The sequence below is a fragment of the Ictidomys tridecemlineatus genome, chromosome 6, assembly GCF_052094955.1.
Source record: "Ictidomys tridecemlineatus isolate mIctTri1 chromosome 6, mIctTri1.hap1, whole genome shotgun sequence".
NCBI lineage: Eukaryota > Metazoa > Chordata > Mammalia > Rodentia > Sciuridae > Ictidomys > Ictidomys tridecemlineatus.
The window spans coordinates 72,524,335-72,549,985 of NC_135482.1; the positions used below are offsets into that span (position 1 = coordinate 72,524,335).

Consider the following 25,651-nt stretch of genomic DNA (forward strand, 5'->3'; position numbering starts at 1 on the left):
ATGTGCGTGTGTTGGAGGGCAATCTAAAGAAAATAGAAGGGAGGATAGTGAAGTAGAAGAAGGGAACCAAGGGTAGGGAGGAGGAGAAGAGAAAGGGAAGTACTGGGGAATGATATGGATCAAATTATATTGTTATATTCTGTGCAGGTATGAATATATAACAACAAATACCATTATTATATATAATTGTAATGTACCAATAAGAATATGAAGTTGTATTTTCAAATGTCAAGAAGTGGGAAGAAAAAAGATGTAATTAATGTATCAATTGTCAACAACAGGATTAGTACACATTTACCTCAGAGGAAGAACATAGTTATCTATTCCATATTTCTTAAACACAGTGTACTAGTTTCTCTGGACAAATATATCCAAATAAACACATCTAAAACATTTTTGCCTGAACAGCAAAGACTGGTATACTCTGTATATAAATTGCTAATACAGAACAGCTGAAAGTAATAAGTAGTCAAAAACATTTTTCATAGAAAAGGCTTTTAGCCAATCATTTCTAATAATTTGAAATGTTTGAATATTATTCAGACTAAAAAGGGTATTGACAGTTTCCACTTCCACAAGTTTCCAGGTTATTTTATTCAGATATGTTACCTTTACTTATCCAACACAGAATTTAAAAGGATTTAGTCATCAAACAAAATGACCTTCTTATGAAAGAATCTGGTAACCATGTCATTAGGTCAAGTAATAAAAACTTCAATAGACTATACCAAATAAAGATGGCATCTACCTTGTGTTTTTCTCCATTCTGTATGTCTATGTTTGACTTTGAAATAAAGTAGAAAGTCTCTCTCTCTCTCTCTCTCTCTCTCTCTCTCTCTCTCTCTCTCTCTCACACACACACACACACACACACACACACACACACACACACACACACAAAGTGCTTCCAGCTAAATAAAAATCCACCTAAGACAAAATGAATATAAGTTTCCAATATGACAACAGAAACAATATAAGCATATTCACCCTCTTTTCATATTATCTACTTTAGCTTCAGCTACTTTTTCCCCCCAAACAATTTCAAATTGCATGGCACATATGTTGGAGATGAGAATCAGATCAAACGGAAAGTTTTAGATAATAAAGTCCTTTTGTCTTTTGTTTGCCTTTTGAAAGCTCAGACTTCGGTTAAGAAATATTATTTAATGTAGTATAGAAGCACAGAGGAGGGAACCTGGAAAGTAGAACCCTGATGACATCTCCTATTTGGCAATTTTAATGCCAAACATGTTTTGTTCATGCAGATGTCCGGAAAGTGTCCCTAATAGCCAGCAGCGTTGCTATCGATGTTTGTAACATAGAAGGGAAAGGTGTAAAGCACATATAAGTGAAAACTTATATAATCATATATATATATAATTTCTTGCTCTTGTGGCCTAGTTTCATGGCCCATTTTTAAATATCATTCATGAATGAGAACTGAGATTTAGCAAACTGCACCTTATTGTGTTTCCATGAGTGTGGCTGAGTAAATCCTGAGGATCCTTTGCTTCTAAGTGATGCTCTGAAAGGAAGAGCTTTAAGGTCTCAAGAAAAGTCTGCTGAAGATCATTCACAAAGGGCTGCTCCCCAGCCCAGAACATTTGAGGAAGCCACTTGAAACACTTCCATGAACTTCAGAAGTAAACATTTTATTAGAAACCCAGAAATTTGTATCCATTCTCTTAGAATGAATTTTCACATTAGAAGCCTAAAAATAAATATCTAAAGTATAATAGAACTGATTCTTAAAAAAAACAAAAAACAAGACAATGGTTATGAACTAAAATGGTCATCTAAATATTAAGCAAATTATAGTAATCTGAGTTTTAAATCTGTTTGACTATAAGACACAACTCTAATTTGAAAAGGTTGATTCTAAAATTACTTCTCTCAGTGATACATTTTTTTTCAATTAATACCAATATATGTTCCTTATTAAAAGAAAGACAAACTGTCACTGAAATTTTCTTAAAACAATTTGAATATCATAATACTAAGAATGGCACTATGACATCCTGTAAATGTATCTTAATTTTAAATTATTGCTGTATCTAGGAACTTGTTATTGCTTTTACCATGTGGTTTTTTTTTCTGTTTTCTTTTCTTTCATTTTAATGCATGCTTAGGTTGAGTGGTCCTGTGATTAACAACAGGGTTTTTAAAGCTAATTCCATCTAACTTAGTGTGACTTAGTGTTTAACTGCAACTGTGTTAAATGATGATAGATAAAGGAAAACAGCATGGAATTAAGCCTTTTCTCTCCACCTGGCTGCTTTTCTTCATTCTCTGCTATCCCTGGCCTTCAGGTCAGAACTCTATTTCATTGCTTCTAGCAAGATATGAACATCATTTTTTCTATTGTCTTCTGATTTAATTCTATATAGTTCCTCCTGATCAACTGAAGGAAAGGACTATGTTAACTGTTTTTTTTTTTTGAAACACATTTCAAAATTAATTTGTTCTAAAAATACACTATATAAACAAAACAGTACAACTTTCAAACTGTCCAACATGAATTCCCTAGAATAATAATTTCCAAATAACAGTTAGTTACTTCTTCATCATGTTTGTATTGGGGACTAGTTAATTGCACAGAGTTGCCAACCCAGGCCAGATTTAAACATTTAGACATTTTAGGATTGTATTAATCTGATGTCCTCTATATTGATATTTTTTAAAATGTATTTAATATTTATTTAAAGGAGAGATGAAAAATTGCAAGGGAAAAAATAGAAGAGGGTTTTTAGTGCAGGCTTAACTCTACTGCCTTTAATAATTTTAACACTGCTTCCAAAGCTGCAAGTCCCACCCACTTTGCCTTTTCCTAAGGTTAATTGGACACATCCCTTTAAAGGCAGTGTAATGGCCATCACTGGGCAAACATTCCTCTTAATCATATCATACAATTCTTAAAATAAATGCCCACAAATAACTATACATTTTCTCTATATTTCTAGTATATTTTATGTCCAGTGATTTTTGGAAGTTTCATTTTAAGCTAATTACAGGTACATATGCAATTGTGAAAAGTAATCAGAGAAGTCCTTCTTTATCCCCCAACACAATATCATTTTGCATTACTAATGTGCAAGCAGAAAAATTGACATTGGCACAGTCCATCAACCTTAGGCGGATTTCACCTGATTTATATTTTTTTCATGTGCCTCTGGGTGTGTTTGTTTAGTTATAAGTGATTTTTAGTTTTATCACGTGTGTAAACTTGGGGGACCACCACCACAGTCAAGATACAGAATAACTTCATTGTAAGAATCCCCTGTGCTACTTGTGTATAGCCACAGCCACTCCCTCCTCTCCCTCTCCCTAACCCTTAACAACCATTAATCTATTTTCAATCTGTATATTTTTGTTATTTGGGTTGCTTATACTTTGGGGATATTATAAATACAGATGCAATGAATATTTGTGTAAATATTTTTATGTGAACTTAAGCTTTTATAACTCTAGGATAAATGCCCAAGAGTGCAATTGCTGGCTCATGGTGAGAACATGTTAGTCTTCTAAAAAAATCACCATATTGTTTTCCAGAGTGGCTATACCATTTTACATGTTTACAAATAATATGTAAGTGACCCAGTCTCTTTGCATTATTTCATTCTATTTTTTTAATTTAAGCCATTCTGATAGGTATATAGTGATATCTCTTTAGGTCTTCAGTTTGTATTAAAGACTAATGGGTAATGATGATAGATATCTTTTTATGTGCTTATTATTTTTATACATTTTGATGACATGTCTGTTTTTGTCTTTGCCCATTTTTATATTGGATTTTTGTCTTTTAATTGTTGAATTCGAAGAAATCTTTATAGATACAATTTTTTTTTGTTTGTCAGATACACAGTTTGAAAATATTGTCTCCTAGTTTGTAGGTTATCATTTTATTCTCTTCAGAGATTCTTTTGCATAGTAAAGTTTTAAAAACTTTGATGAAGTGCAATATGTCACTTTTCATATTATACATGATGCTTTAAGGTATTAACTCTAATAACTCTTCAACTACTTCTTGGTTCTGAAAAGATTTATCTATATTTTTTCTAAGAGTTTGGTAGTTTTATATTTTACATTTAAGTCCATCCATGATCCATTTTGAATTGATTTTGTATAAAATTCAAAATTTAGGCCAAGTTTATATATTTTTTAACATTTTTCTCTTTTACCTATGAATGCCCAAGAGATTCAACACCATCTGTTTTAAAGGTCATCCTTCTTCCATTGCATTGTTTTTGCATCTCTGTCAAGAAACCAGTGAGTATATTTGTGTGGGTCAATTTCTGTGGCCATTGCTAATATACCATGGTTCACCAGACTAATCTTTGATCTGGCTTTATTAAGCCCATCCTAGAGATATTAATTCAAAAATTGCCAAGAGAGGGCCTAGAATTGTGTGTTTATGTTAGCTGTCGTGGTGGAGCTGATGCACATACAAGGGTGGGAGCTTGGACCAGAACTATACAAAGATTTCTCATCTACCATTGCAAAGAAGGATGGTGGTGAGAAACCAGGGGGACAGCAGGTTCTTTGTTATGCTCTTTTATTACATTATATTTGCTAAGAAACATCTAACATTTAGGAAAAATTATAAAGGATAGAAAAATGATTACACAAAAATCTACATGTCTTGAGAAAAAATTACTTATATAGATGCAGCTTTTAGCAGATGTCCTCCCTTCTTTAAATGATATCCTCTCTCACTCCTTTCTTCCCACCACAGATGTAACCACTCTCCTGTATTTCATGATTCTCTTTTTCAAGTATTCTTTATATTTATCCATATTAGATATATACCATGTATGTGCACCACATGCACACACTCGCACATGCGTGTGCATGCACACACATCCACACTACATTCATACATGTATATAGATGCCTGATTAGTGGCTATATAGAAACCTGAAATAAAAGCAAATCACATCTTAATCATCTTAATCAGACTTAGCTCAGTCTGCTTATGTTATAATCTAAACATCGTATTCTACCCCAGAATTCTTGTTCAAAACTGAATCACCAATGCACTAGTATTTGGAGGTAGGGTGTTTGGTAGACTTTTAGTCATCAGAGCTCTGCCATTAATGCCCATATAAAACAGGCCCCAGAGAGCTGTTCTCTTTTATCTTGTGAGGACCCAGTAAGATGGTTCCTTCTATGAGCCAGAAAGAAAGAAGAAGAAAGAAATCCTCACTAGATACTGAATCTGCTGGTACCTTGATCTTGGACTCCCCAGCCTTCATAACTATAAGAAATAAATCTTGGTTGATCATAAGTTGCCCAGTTTATGGTATTCCATTATAGTATCCCAAACAGACTAAGAGAATTTGCATCTGTCCACATATTTATTGGTTTCTTCATTTACTATGAGTTTTGACATTCCAGAACTTTCTCCTAGGAAGTTTTCCTGAAATTAATCCATTACCCATCTTTAGAGATAAAAATCTCTAGGAGGATAAACTATTTCTGTTCATCTTAATATGGCTTTAATTTTTCTCATTATAAAATAATAATTTGTGTAGGTAAACAATGGACATTTAATTCAGCACATTGAAGGTAGTGTATGTAGTATTCTATAGCTATTCCTATGAGACAAATTAATCCCAAACTCAGTGGCTTAAAAACAATAAACATTATTTTATCTCACAGTTTTGGTAAACTAGGAATTCTTGAATGGCTGAGCTGAGTGGTTCCTGATCATTTTTTTCTCATGAGATTTATAATCAAGATGTCAAACAGAGCTGTATCTGAAAGCTCAAGCTGATCTGGGAATGAAGGATCTGCTGCCTAGACAGCTCACTGAATGATTGGGCAGTTAGTGCTGGTTATTGAAGAAGGCTCACTTCCTCTTCCTGTTGTTCTACACTTCTGACTGTCCTCATGAGATGAAAGCTGTCTTCCCTCAGAACAAGTGAGCCAAATATCCAGGCAGAAACAGCAATGTGTTCTACCTGAGAAATCATACACAGTCACTTCTGCTGGCACATAGCACAACTCCATGTATGCAAGGGACCACACTAAGGTTTGTGGGCCAGGAATCAAGGATCAATGGAAACCATCTTGAAGGCTGATGTCCCCAAGTATTATTGCTACTTGGTAGTCCTCTAACAGAGGATTGCTACATCTTTGGAGAAAAAAAAAATCTTTTTACTCTCATACTTGTTTCAATACAAGTTTATTCATTTTTATTTTCTTGTGTTTCATTTTGATGCTTGAATACGAGACACCATTTTTTGCCACTAATACTCCCACATTTATAATCATTAACTTAAAATTTTTTTAGTTGTAGATGAACACAACACCTTTATTTTATTTATTTATGTGGTGCTGAAGATCATGGAACTCAGTGCTCCATGCATGCAAGGCAAGCATGTTACCACTGAATTACAACCCCAGCCACACTACCACACTACCGTGCTACCACTGAGCCACAAACCCCATCATTAACTTTTTAAAAACTGTTTGTCCTTATTTTGTCTAATGTTTCTTCTGAAAATCCAATTTGATAAATTAGACAATATGCACTTTTCTGGCAATTCTCCTGGGGTCCAATTAGTGGTTAAATAAATTAAAGTACTATGTCCTCTATAAACGATGATGTCTCACATTTGATTACTGGGCCCATATTTTAATGGATTATTTCCACTTGACAAAAATTGCTGCTATTTTTCTGGTGTTTTGATTTTGCCATATATGACACAGACAAAAAAGGGAGTAAATAAAATATTGTATATGCTTTGAATATGAAATTTTCCCATATTCCTTTTCAGTTTTTTATTTAAAGACTGCTAAACTTTGGATATGGTTTGTTTGTGTCCTCCAGGGGTTCATGTGTAGAAAGCTTGTGGCAATGTTGAAAGATGGTGAAACTCTTAAAAGGTAGGCCTCAGTGCAAAGTAATTAGGTCATTGTGCTCAGCATGGATCGATACTGGCCTCATGAAGTGAGTTAGTTGTTTGCATTGCATGAGTTGTTATAAAAGAGCAAACCTCATTCCTGAGTTCTCTCTGGTTTCTTATCTTGCCAGGTAATCTCCCCCTCCCACATGTACTCCCACCATGGTGATGCCCCCTGCCATGAAGTCTTCACCAGAATAGGGCCAATGCCAGTGCCATGGCCTTGAACCTCCAGAACTATGAGCTACATAAATCTCCTTTCTTCATACATAATTAAAGCTCAGGAATTTTGTTATAACAGTGGAAATTAACATAGAGATGCTCAGATTTAACTGACTGTCTCCATTCTAAAATCCATTTAAAATGATAATTAAAGGGACAGGCCTAAAACACATTTTTCCTGCCATACAAATTGCTTCCATCAAGTTTTACATATATAACCCTAACCCATCCGCAATTACAAATTCACACACACACACACACACACACACACACACACACACACAGTACAGAGGGTAGCAACATTTTTTTTTTCTTTTACTATGCACTGATTTCCTTCAAGGTAATATAAAATAAAGGATTCCACAGTCTTAATTATATCTGAGTATTTATACTTTTGTTTCAGTCATCTGATCAGTATAAATATTTACATAATAGACTAATTTTGTTATCAAAAATTTTCTTGGTGTTCCTCAGAGAAAACTGCATTCCCCTCTACAACGTTCACTGTCCCTCTCATAACACTAATTTCAGCATCTGCAGTTCAGATCGCTGATATCCAATATAAATTAGAATTAGTCCATGTCAAACCTGGCAAGTTTTTATATATGTCTAAAGTCTACTGAGTGCAGTAGACTTTATATATGTCTAAAGTCTTCTGAATCCTTATTAATATTCCAAGATCCATAGTGGATGCCTGAAACTGCAGATAGTACCAACTTGTACATATATTGTCTTTTCATATACAGACATAGTTATATAAAGTTTAATATATGAATTTGCACAATAGAAGATTAACGGTAACTATTAGGATGATTACAACAATAGACTGCAACAAAATTTTGTGCTTTAGGGCTGTTATTACATAAAATAAGGTCATTTGAACATAGGCACTGTAATACTCTGTAATTAATCTGTAAACCAAGACAGCTATACACAGGTAGTATACACAGCATGGACACAGTAAAAAAGAGAAATGTTTCTTATCCTGGGCAGTAGGAGTGGGACCACATGAGATTTCAACATGTTACTTAGATCAGTATGCAATTTGAAATTTAAAATTATATATGTCTGGAATTTTCCATTTAACATTTCAGAGTATAGTTGATCATGGTAACTGAAACCACAGAAAGAAAATTGCAGATATGGGGTGGGGGGCAATTATGAAGTGTTTTCAAACTTTTGAGTAACAGATATTTATTCTTGAAGGGCTGAATACAACAATCTTCAAAGGAATTCAGTCTAAATGTGCTACTAAGATCTCACAACAAGAAATTTAATGGATTTTTAAACTTTTACAAAAAAATCAACTAACCAGCTCATTGTTTCTCTTTTCAGAGAATCTTGATCTATATGGGGAAAAATAAGGAATACAAATAAAAATTAAGTTTTTCAGTGCTTTTTGGCCATTGGTGGCTGAGAAAATCTGATGAAGACTATAAATCCTCTTCCTAGGAAAACTCACATATATATGGAATTTAGTATATCATTTCAGCAGTTTCATATATCTCTTGAGGACAGTCCATGAGCTCTAGGTTATGACTTCATGAACTAGATGCAAAAGCACAATTAAGTGGAAAAATGGGCCAACAATAGTATTATCACTTAAGGCAAAATATGCTTCATATAAACCAGGCATGGTGCCTCACATCTGTAATGCCAGCAGCTTCAGAGGCTGAAACAGGAGGGTCGCCAGTTCAAAGCCAGCCTAAGCAATGGCAAGGCACTAAGCAACTCAGTGAGCCCCTGTCTCTAAATAAAATATAAAATATGGCTGGAGATGTGGCTCAGTGATTGAGTGCCCCTGATTTCAATCCCTGGTATTCCCCCCAAAATATGCTTCACATATTACTCATTATTACTATAAAAATATTTAAAAAACTTTGCAATTGTATATACTCTGACTTAAATAAATATAACATTTTAGAAGATCTGCAATATATTTTTGATACAAACTCTTCAGAAATACATTTATCTATTTTAATTATGAATTTCTTTTGATATAAATGAATACCTTCCTTATTATTTGAAATAAAGCTCACAGAGAGATTATGACTGTGTAGACTTGAATAGGGCTAAGCAATACCTTTCCTTTATGTGTATAGTTTTATTAGCATCCTGCTATTGTTCATGGTCTTAAAATGTTATATTTTTCCTGAGTATACTTGCCAGGTTCTTTTGCCTTAAGGTGTTTTTTCCTGGAACTAAAAAGACTCTAGAAAAAAATGTATTTCCACATAATACCTGGTATAGTCCCTTTTTATTGGTTTTAGCTATATAAAAATATATGGCAAGGTGATTATTAATTACCTATGTGTATGAATAATATCAGTACTACTCTTACATTATATCTTTGAAACATCCTCTTCCCTCAGAATATTAGAGAGTGTTCTGTAGAATTATTACAATGAGCTCATTATATTGTAATCATGTAAAAATATCCATGTCCATGCATTGTGATTGATCCCTACTGTAACATTAATTCTTATTCTTCTCATGTGCAAGGAATTTTAATTAAATCTACACTTAGGCCATGCTAGAAATGGTTTAATAGCTTGTGCTCTGAATAGAAGGAACGGTGAATTCATTCCTTTCCCTAATGACTCTTGAAAACAACTGATGTACCAGACAACAAAATACTCCAAATAGAAACACTGAACCTAAATGAACTTTCTCTAATTTAGAATTTTGTAGCCTTAGGATTTTGATTATTAATTTTCAATAAGTGTTTTGTGGAACAAATTGAAAGAGAAACTCCCATTAGGTTCCTTAATCCTGTACTAGAGAACATATTTAACTGAAATAAAATTTTTTCTGAATTTTCACTATGTTGCCTAAGGACTCCATATTAACACTGTTCTAGAGGGAATTCAGAAAATGTATCAGATTGAATGAAAGTCTATTAATCTAAGTCTGGGAGGGGCATTAAAACATTAGAGATATTATTTTATTAACCAATTTTTTATCCAAAAATTATAGTCAAATATGGATTTAAATAATGGTTAGTAAATATTTCCAGTTGGTAAAATGTGAAAAATTGAAGTTTTATTATGACATTGAGACAGAGAAAAAGAGTCATAAAACTATGTAAAAGAGTGTGCAATTAATTAAACATTAATTTAAATGTATACATAAATTTTGCAATTTAGTTTAGGAGATAACTCATGCACAGTTAGCTATGAAACACATTGGAGAAAGTAGTAAATGTTGTGAAAGTTTAGCAGATAAGAGGTTATAGTTGGACATCAAAAAAGGATTCCCAAATTCAATAATATGTGAGCAACACCTGGAAAGTATGGATAGGAATTGGCCAACAGATGATGTGAGAAATACATTAAAGAACTGTGAATCAAGGAACAGATGTAGAAACACAAGGGTATTGTGAATTAGCAGGACATTTAGAATTGATTATAGGGAATGATGATAAGACATTATAAAGTAAGAAGTCTGAAGTCAACACACAGATTGTCTTGGGTACTAAGCAAAATGAAATGATCTTCATTCCACAGGCAACCAGCAAAGAGCCACTTAATGAATTTCAACAGAGTGTGTCATGTTCCAAGGCAGCCTCATCCCCACATAGAGGCAAGAAGCAAAGGGGTTGTATCTTTAATAAACACATATCCCATCACATTCTCAATTATATTATTTGTAAGAACAAAAGCAGTAGTTTGAAAATGAGCTACAAATAGAAGCATAATACATGAATAAATTAGATTTTTATTCTATAATGATGGTTGGTGATAAATATGAAATACTCAACATTATAGTAAACAGCATTAATGTATTTTTCCATAAAAAAATAAAAAAGGAAACCGCACTACACCCAACACACTAAAAAAAAAATTAGTAAGAAATAAAGTGAGTTGAGTACTACGTTTAAAAACACAAACATTTAGTAGGTCTGTGGGGTAACTTTCTAGAGGATATAAAGTTAGTTAAACAACAACAAATCAGTCTTGTTTACTTCTTGTCTGGCATAAAACATTCTCAGACATGGGTAAGAAGCTAAGATGCATTTTGAGGCATGGAATTGAGACCCTACATAAGAATTTGAATTGAGACCCTAATAGTTTCCAGAAGATTATACTTATTGACACAAACCTTTGATTACATAATTTTAAAATTATGAAATTCTTACCTCGAACAACAAGGTCAGCTGAAGCTGAAGAATTGTCCACAATTGTTTGAGCAGTACATGTGTATCTTCCGGCATGTTTCAGCTGGGCATTTCGAATGAGCAGCTCACCATTGGCATCCAGCTGTTGGCACAAACAGCAATCATTCCAATCAGTACATTTTTCCCCCCACAAATTATATGGCATTTAAAATCAAAAGGTATTTTTTTTCTCCCCTGACAAAATGAACACCATTAAAAGACACCTAACTCAATTTACACGTGAAGCTTTGGCTTCTCTGCGAAAAAAAAAATAAATAAAGTGAATTAACTACTTAAGGTCCTTTTCAGATTTAATAAACTTATCATTCTATTACTTCTAATACTGGAGAGCTACACTGAGAGAAAACCAGGAGATAAAACTATTTTATTGATACCATTTAAAGGTCTCATAATGGTAGTGTTAAGTGTCAACATGGATAAATAAATGCTATGTGGCTGAGATTTGCTGATTTTGTTTTGCAAAGCTGATTTTTTAGTCTGGTTTCAAGATGTGCCACAGTTTATTTCACAAAGATACTAAAAGTTGGTAGAAACTGTCAAAATGAACAGTTCTACTAAAATGCTTTGTCACCAAAATGTAAGCTGAATGAGGATTTTTGTTGTTGTTATTCTTCAATATTCTATTCACAATGCTCTAAAGAGTGTTCAATGAATATTTTTTGAAGGAGGCTTGCGGGAAGCTTACTTGTTATGATAAGGCATTATTTTAATGTAATATCTAAATATAGCTAGCATTTATTGGATGTTGTCTAGTCTGTAAAAGGCCTAGGCTATAAATGCATACGTATTATTGTCATTTCATTCACTTTGATCACGACCCTCTGAACAACATCTAATTATGTCTACTTTATTAAAAGTAAGAAGGAGACTAAAAGAGTGGTCAAGTAATTTAACTAAGGTTTCAAAACTTTACTTTCTGTTTTTGGTTTTTCCATTTCTTCCCCTTTTGCTCTTCAATCAATTCTAATCTGGACCTCATCCCTTTTCCTCACTTTACCTAACCTTCCAACGGCATCTGACCTTCCTTATCAAAATACTCAGCTTTTCCAGTCACCTGTAACTTTCTGAAAACTTCAAAGATATTCTTAAGCCCACCTCTTCTCCAACTTCCTCAAGATTTCATCATGAATTCTTGAAATTATCCATTGTTTTCCATTACTACTGCTTCTGCCTTTGAACAAACTTCCAAACTCTCTCCCCAGACTTGTTGTATCCTATTTGGTCTCATCAGCACCCTTGCCTGACTTCGCTCTTTTCTTCACCTGATACCCAGAATGACCTTTTAAAAAATGCAAACATACTCAAGTCACCAGTCTGCATAAAAGTGAAGAAATTTAAACATTTAAAACTTCTTCTTCCTGGAATACAAGTCATAAACCACTCTAACAGACAACCTGCTTCCTTCTGGGGGCTACCACCTCACTTACAAGCTACTCTCCAGGAAGAGCATTCCCTTCTTAGGACCTTCTTATCTCTAATGCCCCACGGTATTACAGCTCACAGAAATATGATACCCTTATACTCTACCCCATCACCACCTTCACCTAAATTATGCAAACTACTCCTCAAGCAACCTACCAATTTTCTCTGGAGCCAACAGTTTCCTTGCCTTGTTTTATCATAGCACTGTGTATCTTATGTCATATTACATATCTCAATTGCTATTAAATATTTATGCAATTATGCATCAATCTCTCTCTGGCAGATTGTTCGTTTTCTGTCAGTAAGATACGTGTTGTAAGTTCTTGTGTTGTAGACCCTTAGGCTGTATGTGCTGCAGTCCCAGGACTGGCACTGTGCTACGAACATAATTCCACTAAATGCACATGCTTGAATGAAATACTCAAACTTATTAAGTATTTGGTCATTTTCTTTTAAGATAATATATATTCACATCTTTTTAGCTTCATTCAGAATTACGTTAGTAGGTATGTAACATGTAAGCTCATGACAATGAGAATATTTCCTAAACACATTAAAGAGGATGTTCTTGGTGTTAGGATGAAGTACACACTCTTGTTACATCTGCAGAGCCTCACCTGCCCCATCACATGGCTAACCTCAGCCCACATTTGAGATGTCCCTTCCTTCTCCAGAATTCAAAGCTTCAGTTAGATGTTGGCTTGCACATTTTCCTTGTCACTACCCCTTTCTAGTATAATTGTGCAGCAGTTCATTTTTTCTACTAAACTGTAATTCTTTGAAGGAAGACTAGATTTTATTTATTATTACATATAACATACTTAACGTCATATCTGCCACACGAGATGAAATCAACAAGTATTAAATAAATGAATTAATAAATACTTATTATCTAAAATGACATAAGTATTTTTTATCAATTTTAACTTAATTAATTTTATTTTACTAATTTCACATGCATTTTTCAGTTCAGATAATTATGCTATTAGGTTGCTACATCCATCTCCTTAAGATCAATTCTTCATGAGATATTTTTCTCATTTTTTAAAATATTTTTTAAATTTGTAGTTGGACACAATATTTTATTTCTTTATTTTATATTGTGCTGAGGATTGAACCCAGTGCTAGGTGAGCATGTGCTAGGTGAGCACTCTACCACTGAGCCACACCCCCAGCCCTTATTTTTCTCATTACTTATATACTAATTTCATGAGAGAATGTAAAAGTTTAGAAAAAAAGGAGCATATTTATAGGAAAAAAAGAACATTGTTAATACTTTTTTAAAAAAATGAAATGTAAGGTCTTTTTTAATTCAATTGTGTAGTAAGAATTTGACGTTGCCCAAAGAGATTTCTGGCCCTTGTGTCAGCTTCTGAAAGGAGACTTCTAACATCATTCTTTCCCTGGTGGTCTTGGGTTATACTGGATGGCTGGATGGTCTAACAATATGATCTAAGTTGGAGGTTAGCCACACTTGTATAATCTCAGAGTAAAAACTGGTCATAGAGTAAGGATTGCATAGTCTAACAGTGAGATTGAAGGTGGGAGACAGCAACGGTTGTAGAGTCTTAGAAGTGGATGGATGATTGTGCCAGAAAGATGAGCATTGTGACATGGAATAGTGGTCTTTGATAGCACGGTATCAGTGAACCTAGAGATTGAGATTAACCATGTGGGCAACCCACCAATCATGCCTACATAATGAATCCCTAATAAAAACTCTGGATATTGAGGCTCAAGTAACTTCCCTGGTTAACAATACTTTGTGCATACTACCACACATCAAAGATGGTAAGTAATGCACTTTGATTTCACAGGGAGAAGGTTATGGATACTCTGTGTTTGGTGTTTCTCCAGGACTGCCCTATCTTTCCCTGGTTGATTTTAACCAGAATCCTCCATCTTTAAGAAACTGTAACCACAAGTATAACCACTTCATTGAGTTCTACACATCCCTTCTACTGAAGGATTGAACCCGAGGGTGGTTTTGGCAACCTCTTGAACTTTGCAATTGAAGTCAGGAGTGAGGGTGGTCTTGGAGACTGTGCCCAGTTTTGTATTTGACCTAACTCCTCATACATAGAATTCATTTATGAAAGGAGATTCAATATTATTTTATTACTTATATTTAAAAAATACTAGAGGTAAGCAGAATGTAAGGTTCTGTATATGAGGAAGGTGATTATAGGGGTTTTTCTTAAGCTATAATAAAAGCCAATTGGCACATTATCTAAGTAATTTTCTAGTGAGGAAAAAATCAAAATAATATAATTATAGCAAAAAATGAACAGTATACATTTATGACACTGCTTTTATATGTTTTGACATCCTTAAAAGAATTCACTGGCTATTAAATATTTATTAATAGAAATGTGTTAAGTAAAATGTTTTTAAACTATTAGGGCACAAGAATACTAAGAATGCAATCATATTGAAAAAATAATAATGTTCACATAAAAAAACATTTACTCTATTATATTCTTTCCTTAAGTGAGCTCAGTACCTTGATTGCTTCAGATTTCTAGATAAAAGATAATCAATCCTGTGAGCTGGAGATGTAGCTCAGTGGTAGAGCCTGTCATTTAGCATATACAAGACTGAGTTCCATCCCCAGCAGCAACAACAAAGATTATCCTGTCATTAAACTTCCATTATCTCATTATAAAATAACCTATTCAATTAAAAATATTTTCTCATACAATGTTATAGTAACAAAACTAAAAACTAATATAAAAATGAACAAGAGCATTGACATTGCTTCTTTAAAAATAGTTATATATCTGATATTCTTTATTTCTTAATGAAGTAGTTATCTTTCTGTTCCTAAGTTTCCAGTGTAAAACATAATACTGTTTATATATCCATTTATTTTATTCTGATAGGAATGGAGTGGTCTTTCTTTTTATATGGGCACATGTAATAGAAACAAACTACTTATGTCCTCAAATATTTTATCAAATTTAAACTTACTAAATCTTCACAACACTTTTACAATTTTCAATTAAATTATTCTAGAAGTTTGATACTAAACTGATTTTAAAATCAGCTCTGTTTTAAGCATTTGATTTTAGGAACATAATGATAGTTTACTTGTATAAAACAATAATAAGCAACTTCAAAATTTATTCTTATTTGTTATTTACCTGGTAAAAATGTAGTGCTACATTTCTTCAGAAGGAAGCAAAGGGAAAACATACTATATTATTTCCAGTATAGCTTTGTACATAGAAAAGCTTTCCTGACAATTTTATAAGTGCTGCTAGCACTTTCCATACCTCAAAAGAAGCTGAGGTTCTCAGTGGTTGACAGAACGCTTACAAAGCAAGTAAAGATCATGGGCCTCAGCACATTCTAGCCACAAATTAGATACGAATGCTCTCTATATTTTCACTAAAAGCCACAGCTTGGCTGAATTACAAAATTCTTCCCTTCATACGAGGAGAGTTGAATCACATACTGGAAATTGTGATAGCAAAGCTCAGGGATATTCCAAAGTGTGTATGTGGTTGACCACTCAGAAGTTTCCCAAGTTTAAGTCAAAAGACTTCCAACGTACAAAGACCCATTCTTCACTCCTTCCTCCCTTGTATAATAACTGCAAAATAATTACTGCAATATCAATGCATCTGATTACTAATTTATATTAAATTTAATTGTAATGAACAAAGAAATACACTATATGGTACATACAAAGTCTAGATAAAACTTAGGTCTCATTATGGAGATCTATTTAAAAAAATACATCTGTTTTATTCATTGAATTTCAGAGTTAAGGGACAGTTATATAAAGCTTATAGAAAAGATATCTTTTAAAGATATATCATAAATGTAAACAGAAATTATTAAATATATGTGATGGATACTCTACTCATGAAACAATAACAATTATCTTCTTTTTTAGTTTTTACTTGTTATAGTGGAGAAATAATAGCTATAGAAGATGTATATTACACAGTTACTAATGGTAGCATCACCACTGCAAACTTTGCTAACAGCAATATTTAGTAAGGATCTAGGTGTCAGGGGCTATTGTAAGCCTCTGCATGTACAAATACACTAACTTGTAGCAATAATGCTATGGAATAGGTACTACTTCTAATTGTATTTTGCATATAAAAACGCGATGCTACTATGACTAAAATCCCTACTACTGCCTGCACTACTGCTGCTATTAATAATACTACTACAACCTCCACTACCGCTTCTGCTCTTGCTACCTCCACTGCTGTCACTGCTCCTGAGCCCTTGCCATGATCTGAATTAATCTATTGAATGACTTTTAAGTGTCTGGCAAGCTGCCAGCTACTTCACATATATTTTTCTCATTCATTTTCATAATACCCAGGGATTTACTATTAATATTCCCATTTTAGAAATAAGGCATTTGAGTTTTTAAGTTAAGCAGCTTGTGGGAGACTCGATAGGCAATAGATCACTCTGGTTTCTCTGGATTAAGCAGTTCCCAAGGCAGTGCTTTAGCGATCAGGTAACTGCATGGAGGTTCACAGTTTGGTAAGTAGAAGCAGTAATTCTCATAAATTATTGTATCATTTATTAAATTGTTTTCCCACTTAAATTTTCAAACATCAGAAAGTAGAAAGAATTTGTGCAATCACTATCCATAAATCACCAGATTAGATTCAACTATTGTAAACTTTTGCCATATTTGTTTTATCTAATTGAGTAGGTAGCTAGTTCCATTTTTACTTCTATCTATTATCCAACTAGCTACTGCTGAAACCTTGAAAAATAAATGACTGATAGATCAGTACTCCTCAGCTCATTAACAATTTGTTATGATAGTAGTATGGAATCTCAAATGACAAAAAATTTTTAATAATCATGAAACCATTTTTACACATAATTAACATTATTCTTTAGCATTATTTTAATACCTTTATTTTATTTATTTTTATGTGGTGCTGAGAACCAAACCCAGGGCTTCACACATGTTAGGTGAGCGCTCTACTGCTGAGCCACAACCCCAGCCCCTCTTTAGCATTATTTAATATTAGAGTTAGTGTTATTTTAAGGAATATATCAACATTAAAATTACCTGAATCTAAACATTAATTAAAGATATAGAAATCTTATTAATATGAAGGGATGTCACTGGGCATATAAAAACTACAATAAGTAAGAGAAGATGTCGGATAACTACTGAAAGGTCACTTAGAATCTACAAGATCTGGGGAAATGTTGGCTTTTGGTGATTTGGATATCCCCAAACTGTGAGAATAATGATGAAAGAGTTCAGTTTTGATTGACTGACCCATTTAAATGAAAACTCAGAAAGGAGGAAGTTTTGTTTGAGGTCTCTGCCAAACATTTTGAATGATGGACAAGACATCAATTCTTTGGATTTGGAAGAGTTGAAAATAAATTTGGAAATCATTTAATTCATATATTTTTCAAAATTGGTTTAAATTGGTTCTCATTAGCCTCAGAGTTATGCGAATTTTCATGGTCATTTGGTAGAAGGAAAGAATCAGGATAGGGGTTTTGAAATAGGAAGAAATGAGAGGCACTGTAGGGTAAGGCTCCTGATTATGCAGTAGACATACAGACAAATACACACACACACACACACACACACACACACACAAACACACACACATTTTCATCTTCCGTTAGAGCACCTCACTTTATATATGTACCTAAATTAAAATTTCTTTATGAAAGGTATTTTCTGCCAAAACATTTTTTGTTTCTATTGTTTTTGAAACTTCTGATGTGGCCCATCCTCTTCATGTGACAGATGCAGAGCCTGAGGCTCAGAGTGACACTTTGGCCCAAGCTCATACAATATGTCAATGGCAAAACCAGAGCAAAAATCCTGTTACTTAGATAATGTCCCATTCTTTAAAACAAACTGAAAAAGTTTGGTGGTTTTTTAGGAATATGAAAACTAATAACAAAATCGTATATTCCTAGTGTGATAGAAATAAACTATCAAAGTCTATAACGCAAAATTATAAAACTCCTAAGACAACAAAGGTTTACATATTCATATCTCCATCTTCTTACTGACTTTACACTGCAAGCATAAAAGGCCAGAATAATTACAGTAGTACAGTTAAGTATATATAAAGTTCTATGTCAAAATATATATTCTTAACTTGGGATGAATTTTAGGAGATCCCTTGAAGCCAATAATACATCTCTATGGAACAAAGACTTGCTCTATGTGCTTAATGCTCTTCAATTAGCTGTATCATCAACCAGTGCTCACTAAGCCCTTTGTGGGACAGCGATTTCAGCTGCATGGTCTCTGTACTGGAAGTGTGATGATCTTTAAGAAGCCTGCCTAACTAAACTAGAGACACTGCTCTTGAATGTAGATAATATCCCATGTGTTCATATTAGGAAATGGCAAATAGAATGAGTTAGATATCATTACCCTAAGTACATGTATGAAGACAAAAATGGTGTGAAAATATGTTGTGGACAATCAGTGATTGAAAAATTGTGCTCTATATGTGTAATATGAAATGAATAGCATTCTGCCATCATGTATAACAAATTAGAATAAATAAGTAATTTAACTTTAAAAATTAGTTATAGTTACCTAGTACCTAATTAAAAGATTAAAGCCTTCCTAATTAAAGGTTTATAGAGATAGCACAGAAAAGTCTAACTCCTTTCCAACTAATTACTAATAGAAAGAGCAGAGAGAGGGCACGGTCCTGAGAAGAATGCTCCTGTGAGTTTCATTGGTCCCAGTACTATACCAGGCGTCTGCATACTTTTTACATAATTATTCTTCTTTTTTACTGTTCATCAAAATTTAAGTCTTAAGTTCACTACTCATACTAACTTTGAAATGCCTTCTTTTTATCCAACTTCCTTTAATTTATGTCCTCATCTGCTCAAAATAATATGATTCCTTGTTCAAATCTTTCTTATGAGGATTTCCCAATCTTGGGACTTTTAACAGTTTAGACTACGTAATTCTCTGTTGTAGGGGTCTATCTTTCACATCATAAGATATTGAGTAGGACCTGTACTAAACAGATACCCATAACACACAGCCACCCAATGCCTGTGCAATGTGATAAACACAAGTATCTCCACACATGGAAAAAGTTTCCTTAGGGAGCAAAATTATCTTTTGTCTATACCTATGGATTTAGAGCTTATATTTATCTTACTGCACCTGCCTAGTCTTCTACACTGTTTCTTCAGTTGTAACTTGATTCTTGGCTCTCTCCAGATGATTGTCAAACCCTCCTTATCTCTTCCAATCAGTTGCCCCATAACCTTGGACTGTCCTCAGCTTTTTATCCAGCAGTGAATAGAGAGCTAACCCTGCAGTATGAAGAATAAATTTCTCAAATTTAAACAATTTTTGTGCCATCTATAGTATCATTAATAGTTTCTTTAATAAAGAGAACAGACTTTGGGTTAGAACCACAATGTCTTTTTTCTTCAATGGTGTTGCCTGGACCATCAGAAGAATGAACACCTGCAGACATGTGAGTAGACCTATCAAAGGAGATTGTTAAGAATTGCCAAAAACTTCACAGTTAGACCACATTAAGCAGGATAGGCTGGATTTACAGTATATTGCAAAAGGTGTTGACAGTGTAGGAAGAAGGAAACAATTCGGATAAACTGAGCATCAAAGATTCACAAACAAGATTAAAGAAGAACATAATGAGTCGAACAGTACTGCGTTTGTAGTGTTTTAAACAATTATAGAATTATTTAAATATGTGTAGACATGAATATTAATCTATGGGTTAAAACTACAATTGATTAAGATCACACGGTCAAGCAGTCAGACCATATGGTTTCAAACCCTCTCTCAGTCATGAGTAAGTTATGATTTCTACAGCTAGATACTCAGCCTTTTTAATCCTCAGTTTCCCCACCTCAAAAATTGAGAAATTTATAATAATATATACTCCATTTAAGATTGCTGAGATCAACTGAGAACTATAAGAAATACATTTAATCCAATGCTGGCCAAATAAGCATTGAATAATGTTGACTATTATGACCTCTTCTTTACCCTCAACAATGAAATACCTAGGATGTTTTTGTCTCAAATTAGGTATCCTGCAAAGTGAACAGCACCAGAAGCCAGAAGTAAACTGTGAAAACGAGATCAGTTATTAAAAAAGAAAAAAAAAACTATCTGGCAAAAGTTTCTGGAATTTTCAATAGGAAATCATTGCTTTGTTATAAAAGTATTAATAATAATCATTATAGTAGATTCTTTGCCAAGCACATTATAGGAACTCTCTCATTTATCTTCACAAAAATACTATGAGGTAACTGGTTTTGAAATCCAATGGAGTAATCTGAATAAAGTAAGGAAATGATTACCAGCATTTTAAGAGACAAAATCTGAGGCTTTGGGAGGTTGCATCGCTAGCTCAAGGTCACCCAATAAAAAGTGAAGAGATGGATCCTAGAGCACAGGTCAGGTTGTGGCAGAACCACTGAACAATTCATATGATATTTATGAATTCATAATAGGATTGCTCTAACCTCCTAGATTATAATTTTAACATCTGTAATAAGAGAGTCTGAGAAAAATACAGGGGCAATCACTTGAATTGCAAAATTTAAGAAACTCATGTTTAACTAAGATTGGGACTAACAAGGAGAATATCACTGAACTGTTGAAAGAAAAGGACTCATAGTAGATATCAAAAATTAGGCAGGCTTTGAAAAAAAATAAATTCTATCACTCAGGTACTACCATGAAAAAGAAATAAAATGATACATTGCAAATGTATATTTTATAATAGATGGTTTCAAGTCCATTCTAGAAAAGGAGGAGTTATAAATTAAATTAATAACTAAAATGATTACCCTTTGTATTTACTCCAAGGGAAGTATGTATTGAATTGGATAAGAGTCATAATTGGACTAGAAAAGTTTACACTTGTCACATAATTCTAACAGAATAATATAATGCAAACCACTTTAAAAACTTAATTATGTTTGATGACAATAAATATGGGAGCTTCTAACCTATTAAATTAATGCCTATATTTTTAGGATCCCTGTATATACAAGTTCAAATTAAAATGAAACATTTAACGGTCATGATCATGTAGCAATATAATATTCAGTGAATTTTTCTTAAATAAATCACAGATAAATGACATGATAGGCAAACCTTTGACATTTAACTTCTAAATTTTTTTAAATAAATCATAGACTTAAAATTAAAATTTTTATTATAAAAAGTAATCTCATGCAGAAGAGGTCTATATAAAGTAGGTTTATTAAATGCAATGCTAATAATATTTTTCTATTTATGGGTTTACCATAAATTCATTAAAAAAACCCCAAAGACTTAAAAATGTAGTTACTTTTTCCTGACAGTCAAATAACTCTAATTGGATAAACTTTAATGAAGAAATTTTTAAAATCACCCATGATAGAGGAAGTGGTTCATTGAGGTCCTGGATTTGGGGTATATATTTGTATCTGGCAAGTGGAAATATCTCTCTCTCTGCTTCCTTGATCACCACGTGGGCCACTTCCCTCTGCCACACTCTTCCACCATGATTTCTTGCCTCACCTTGAGCCCTAAGGAGTGGAGCTTGCTCTATATGGATTGAGACCTCTGAAACCACAAGCCCCCAAATAAACTTTCCCTCCTTTAAAATCATTCTGGTCAAGTCCTTCCATCATAGCAGTGATAAAGCTTACTAAAACAACTGGATTACAGTCCATTCTTCCTTCTGCCCAGCTCTCTTTTCTTTACCTACTTAGAGATGCTGCTCCTTCCATTCTGTTTAAACTCTCTCCAAATAGACTTTCAACCCTCTCCTCCACTGTGGAAACTTTACAGACATAGCATCTGTATAGTCAACCAGTCCAGAAGCATTGAGTATGTAATACATGGACAGTAAAATTGATCTGATGCAGGGAAATGTTATGTACAAATCATTTAATTGAATCAAATCTACTCTCTCCAATTAGTCAATATCAAATGATCTGATCAATCTGCTTTTCTTTTCTATTTTTTTTTTTCGGAATAAAAACAGTACTAATTTATTTGTGTTTAAGTTAATGCATATGTAGGTAAAAGTTTACATGTTAATTTTTATGTAGTACTGAACAATTTCTGCCTTTTTCTTTCACAGTTGACAAAATTATTGTAATAATTTGGAACAAATGAACATTAATTTTAATAAAAATATAATAATTAAAAAAAATCACCCATGATCCCTCAACGGATTCACAAATATAGGAAAATGCACTAATTTAATTTCATAAACTAATATTTCAAGTTACAAATTAGTCCAGACTATGAAATTTGAATCCTTATACAAGACTGCCATTTAGTGGTCAAAATTAAGAATAGCAAGCTAAAATCAGGATATTTAGCTTTTGAATAGCTTATTTTTCAAATTGGAAACTGAAAACAAGCTCATGAAAAAATTAAAAATTGGATCTCTTTATTTTCTTTGTTAGTTATAACTTCCAATATTAATTGTTAACAATTAGAATTATTAAAACAAAGATAATGACATCAGTTTTGATAATGTTGAAAGTTTCCGAACATTTCCATTCAAATTTTAAACTCAGAGTATCTTTAATTTATTTTGAATTTGTATCTTTGTTTAATCCAGTGTTTTATTCATGCTAGGGCCTTTACTATGCCTGCTTGTGGTAGGGGCTCAGCATATATTTTTAAACAAAAATTGCTATTTAAGTAATAAAATCTTGCCAGAATTAACTGAAAAACAAATTATTATTCAAGAAACTTATGGCATTTTGTCTATGCAATTTTAAACGATAGACAAGTGGCATCAACCACGTTTCTTTCTTTATTCTTGCTGTCCCTAACTCCTGTTTTCCTGTTAAGTTTTGCCCTCTGAGCTTTAGGCAGGAAGAGCAGCTCCTGAGTATTAATAAGCTCAGAAACAATCACTAGGCATTAAGACCCTCTTTCAAAAGGTGAGTCAAACATTTCTGATGCTTTTACTTAAATTTCATTGAGCTGTGAAGTCTGACTTTGATGTTTGCCTTAAAAAAAGGAAGGAAAGGACCAAAGAAAACTTATCTTTTGTAGGTTCAAAAGACAGAATTAAGTTTAACAATGTATTTGAAAATAAATGTTCTTATCTGAGATTTTTTTCTTAATTTAGAAAATTGAATCCACCTGTCCATCTATAAAGTGATAAAACTGTTCCTTTGACATTCTTATTCAATCACATTGCCTATTTAGCTCCTGCTCTGATGTTCTGTTCTGGGAGCATCATTATCTGATGAAGAACTAAAAGCTGAGTGGATGAATTCTGAGATGGGAACTCCATGGAACTATGCCTTGGACTCACGGAGAAGCACCTGTGTGAACTCTGTGGCCATGGTCAGCAGAAGAAGCAACTGCAGTAAAGGACGACTAACAAACCTCCACATTCTTAGGGTCTGTTTTCCCATTTATTATTCATTTTAAATTTGTATTCTATTATTTTCTTATTTTTTTTCTCTTTTTAGTGCACTCAACTCTTTTTTCCCACCCCTCCTTCATTCTTTCCTTCCTCCTTTTTTTTCTTCTTTCTCTCCTCTCCTCACCTGTCCTATCCTATCCTCTCCTCTCCAACACCCCATGGCTATTTATATCAAAAAGTAGCAATGTAACTATTATTTTAAAAGAACATAGACAGGTTCTAAATAAGAAATTTCAGCTTAATTAGGGCAACTGAAATCTCCAAGTCTATTTAAATAGCCTTCACTGATTACTTTAAAATTTATAACACAAAAGAAGTAAGCAAATTCAAAAGCCTACTTTTTAAAAAGAAAGATCTCTAGCTTTCTTTATTCCTTAAGGTAAGTAAAATAATGAGTGGCATTTACCTCTCTTGGAAGATAAAACTCACAATTTTTTTGTTTGTTTAGTGTTGGGGATTGAACACTGGGGTTGCTTTATGAGTGAGTCACATCCCCGGCCCTTTTTATTTTTTAAATTTTGAGACAGGGTCTTGCTAAGATGCTGATATTGACCTTGAACTTGTGATCCTCCTGCCCCACATTCCCCAGTCACTAAAACAGGCATGTGCCACTTTGCCTGCAAAAACCACAATTTGAAGAATTATTAAATTGCTAGAGACCTTGATAACAATTTCACAAATGTTGAGTATGTTTATATTAAGTACATCTAAACATTTTCAGATATATTAGGACAAAAATATCACATGGTATGATATCAAAATAAAAATCATAGTTCTATGACAATTGTGTTATTTTTTTAAAAGTGTAGTTTTCATTCAGAAACCAAATTGGTATGTTTACTGTTGATTTACAATTATAGCTAGACCAGGTAAATTAAAGAACTGGATTTACACTGAACACACAGATGCATATGCTTTGATACAGCATCGATAATTGTTCATAGGCATCTACCCAATGATGTAAAAACAAATGTTCCTTTCTAATTAAAGTAAGTCTCACTAAACTTAACTAAAAGACTCTTTGTCTTTTTAAAGTGCAAATTCTAGAAGAGTGAAAAGAAAAAAGCAGGATGATTTGTAAGTATAATGGTATAATGTGTACACATCTATCCAGATTTAATATAATTAAAAAAAAATTTAAACACCCTATGAGTTTTGTATCTGTATTAATAGCTGATTCTAACATTACAGTTTTATTAATTAAGCATATGTTCCAAATAGATCTTCAGGTTTATAAAGGGCCTCCTTTTCAGAGAAGAGGCTGGCAGGAGCGAGTGACCAAGTTCCCTTTTAGATACACAGCAACCCAGGAAGCCTATCAACAGACCAATGATGTTCCTTTGCAAGTTGTTGCTCTTGCATTACTTCCTGGGATTTTCCCTCTATTTTATTCACTTCTATAAATTGACTCTCTATATTACTATGCTTAATTATAGGACTCATGGCATGTACACTTTCCAAGTTTTAAAATGTAGCCACTTAATCCTCCTTTTCAAATCACATGG

General features: G+C 33.2%; 1 protein-coding gene across 7 annotated transcripts in view; it reads right to left on the minus strand.

Moving 5' to 3' along the window:
• Cntn1 (contactin 1) overlaps positions 1–25,651 on the minus strand; it is a 343,238-nt gene that overhangs the window by 83,532 nt on the left and 234,055 nt on the right. For all 7 annotated transcript variants that reach the window (XM_078014880.1, XM_078014877.1, XM_078014881.1 and 4 more), the window contains one exon: positions 11,266–11,386. In XM_078014880.1, the coding sequence (XP_077871006.1) occupies positions 11,266–11,386 (121 nt within the window). The remainder of the gene's footprint in view (positions 1–11,265; positions 11,387–25,651) is intronic.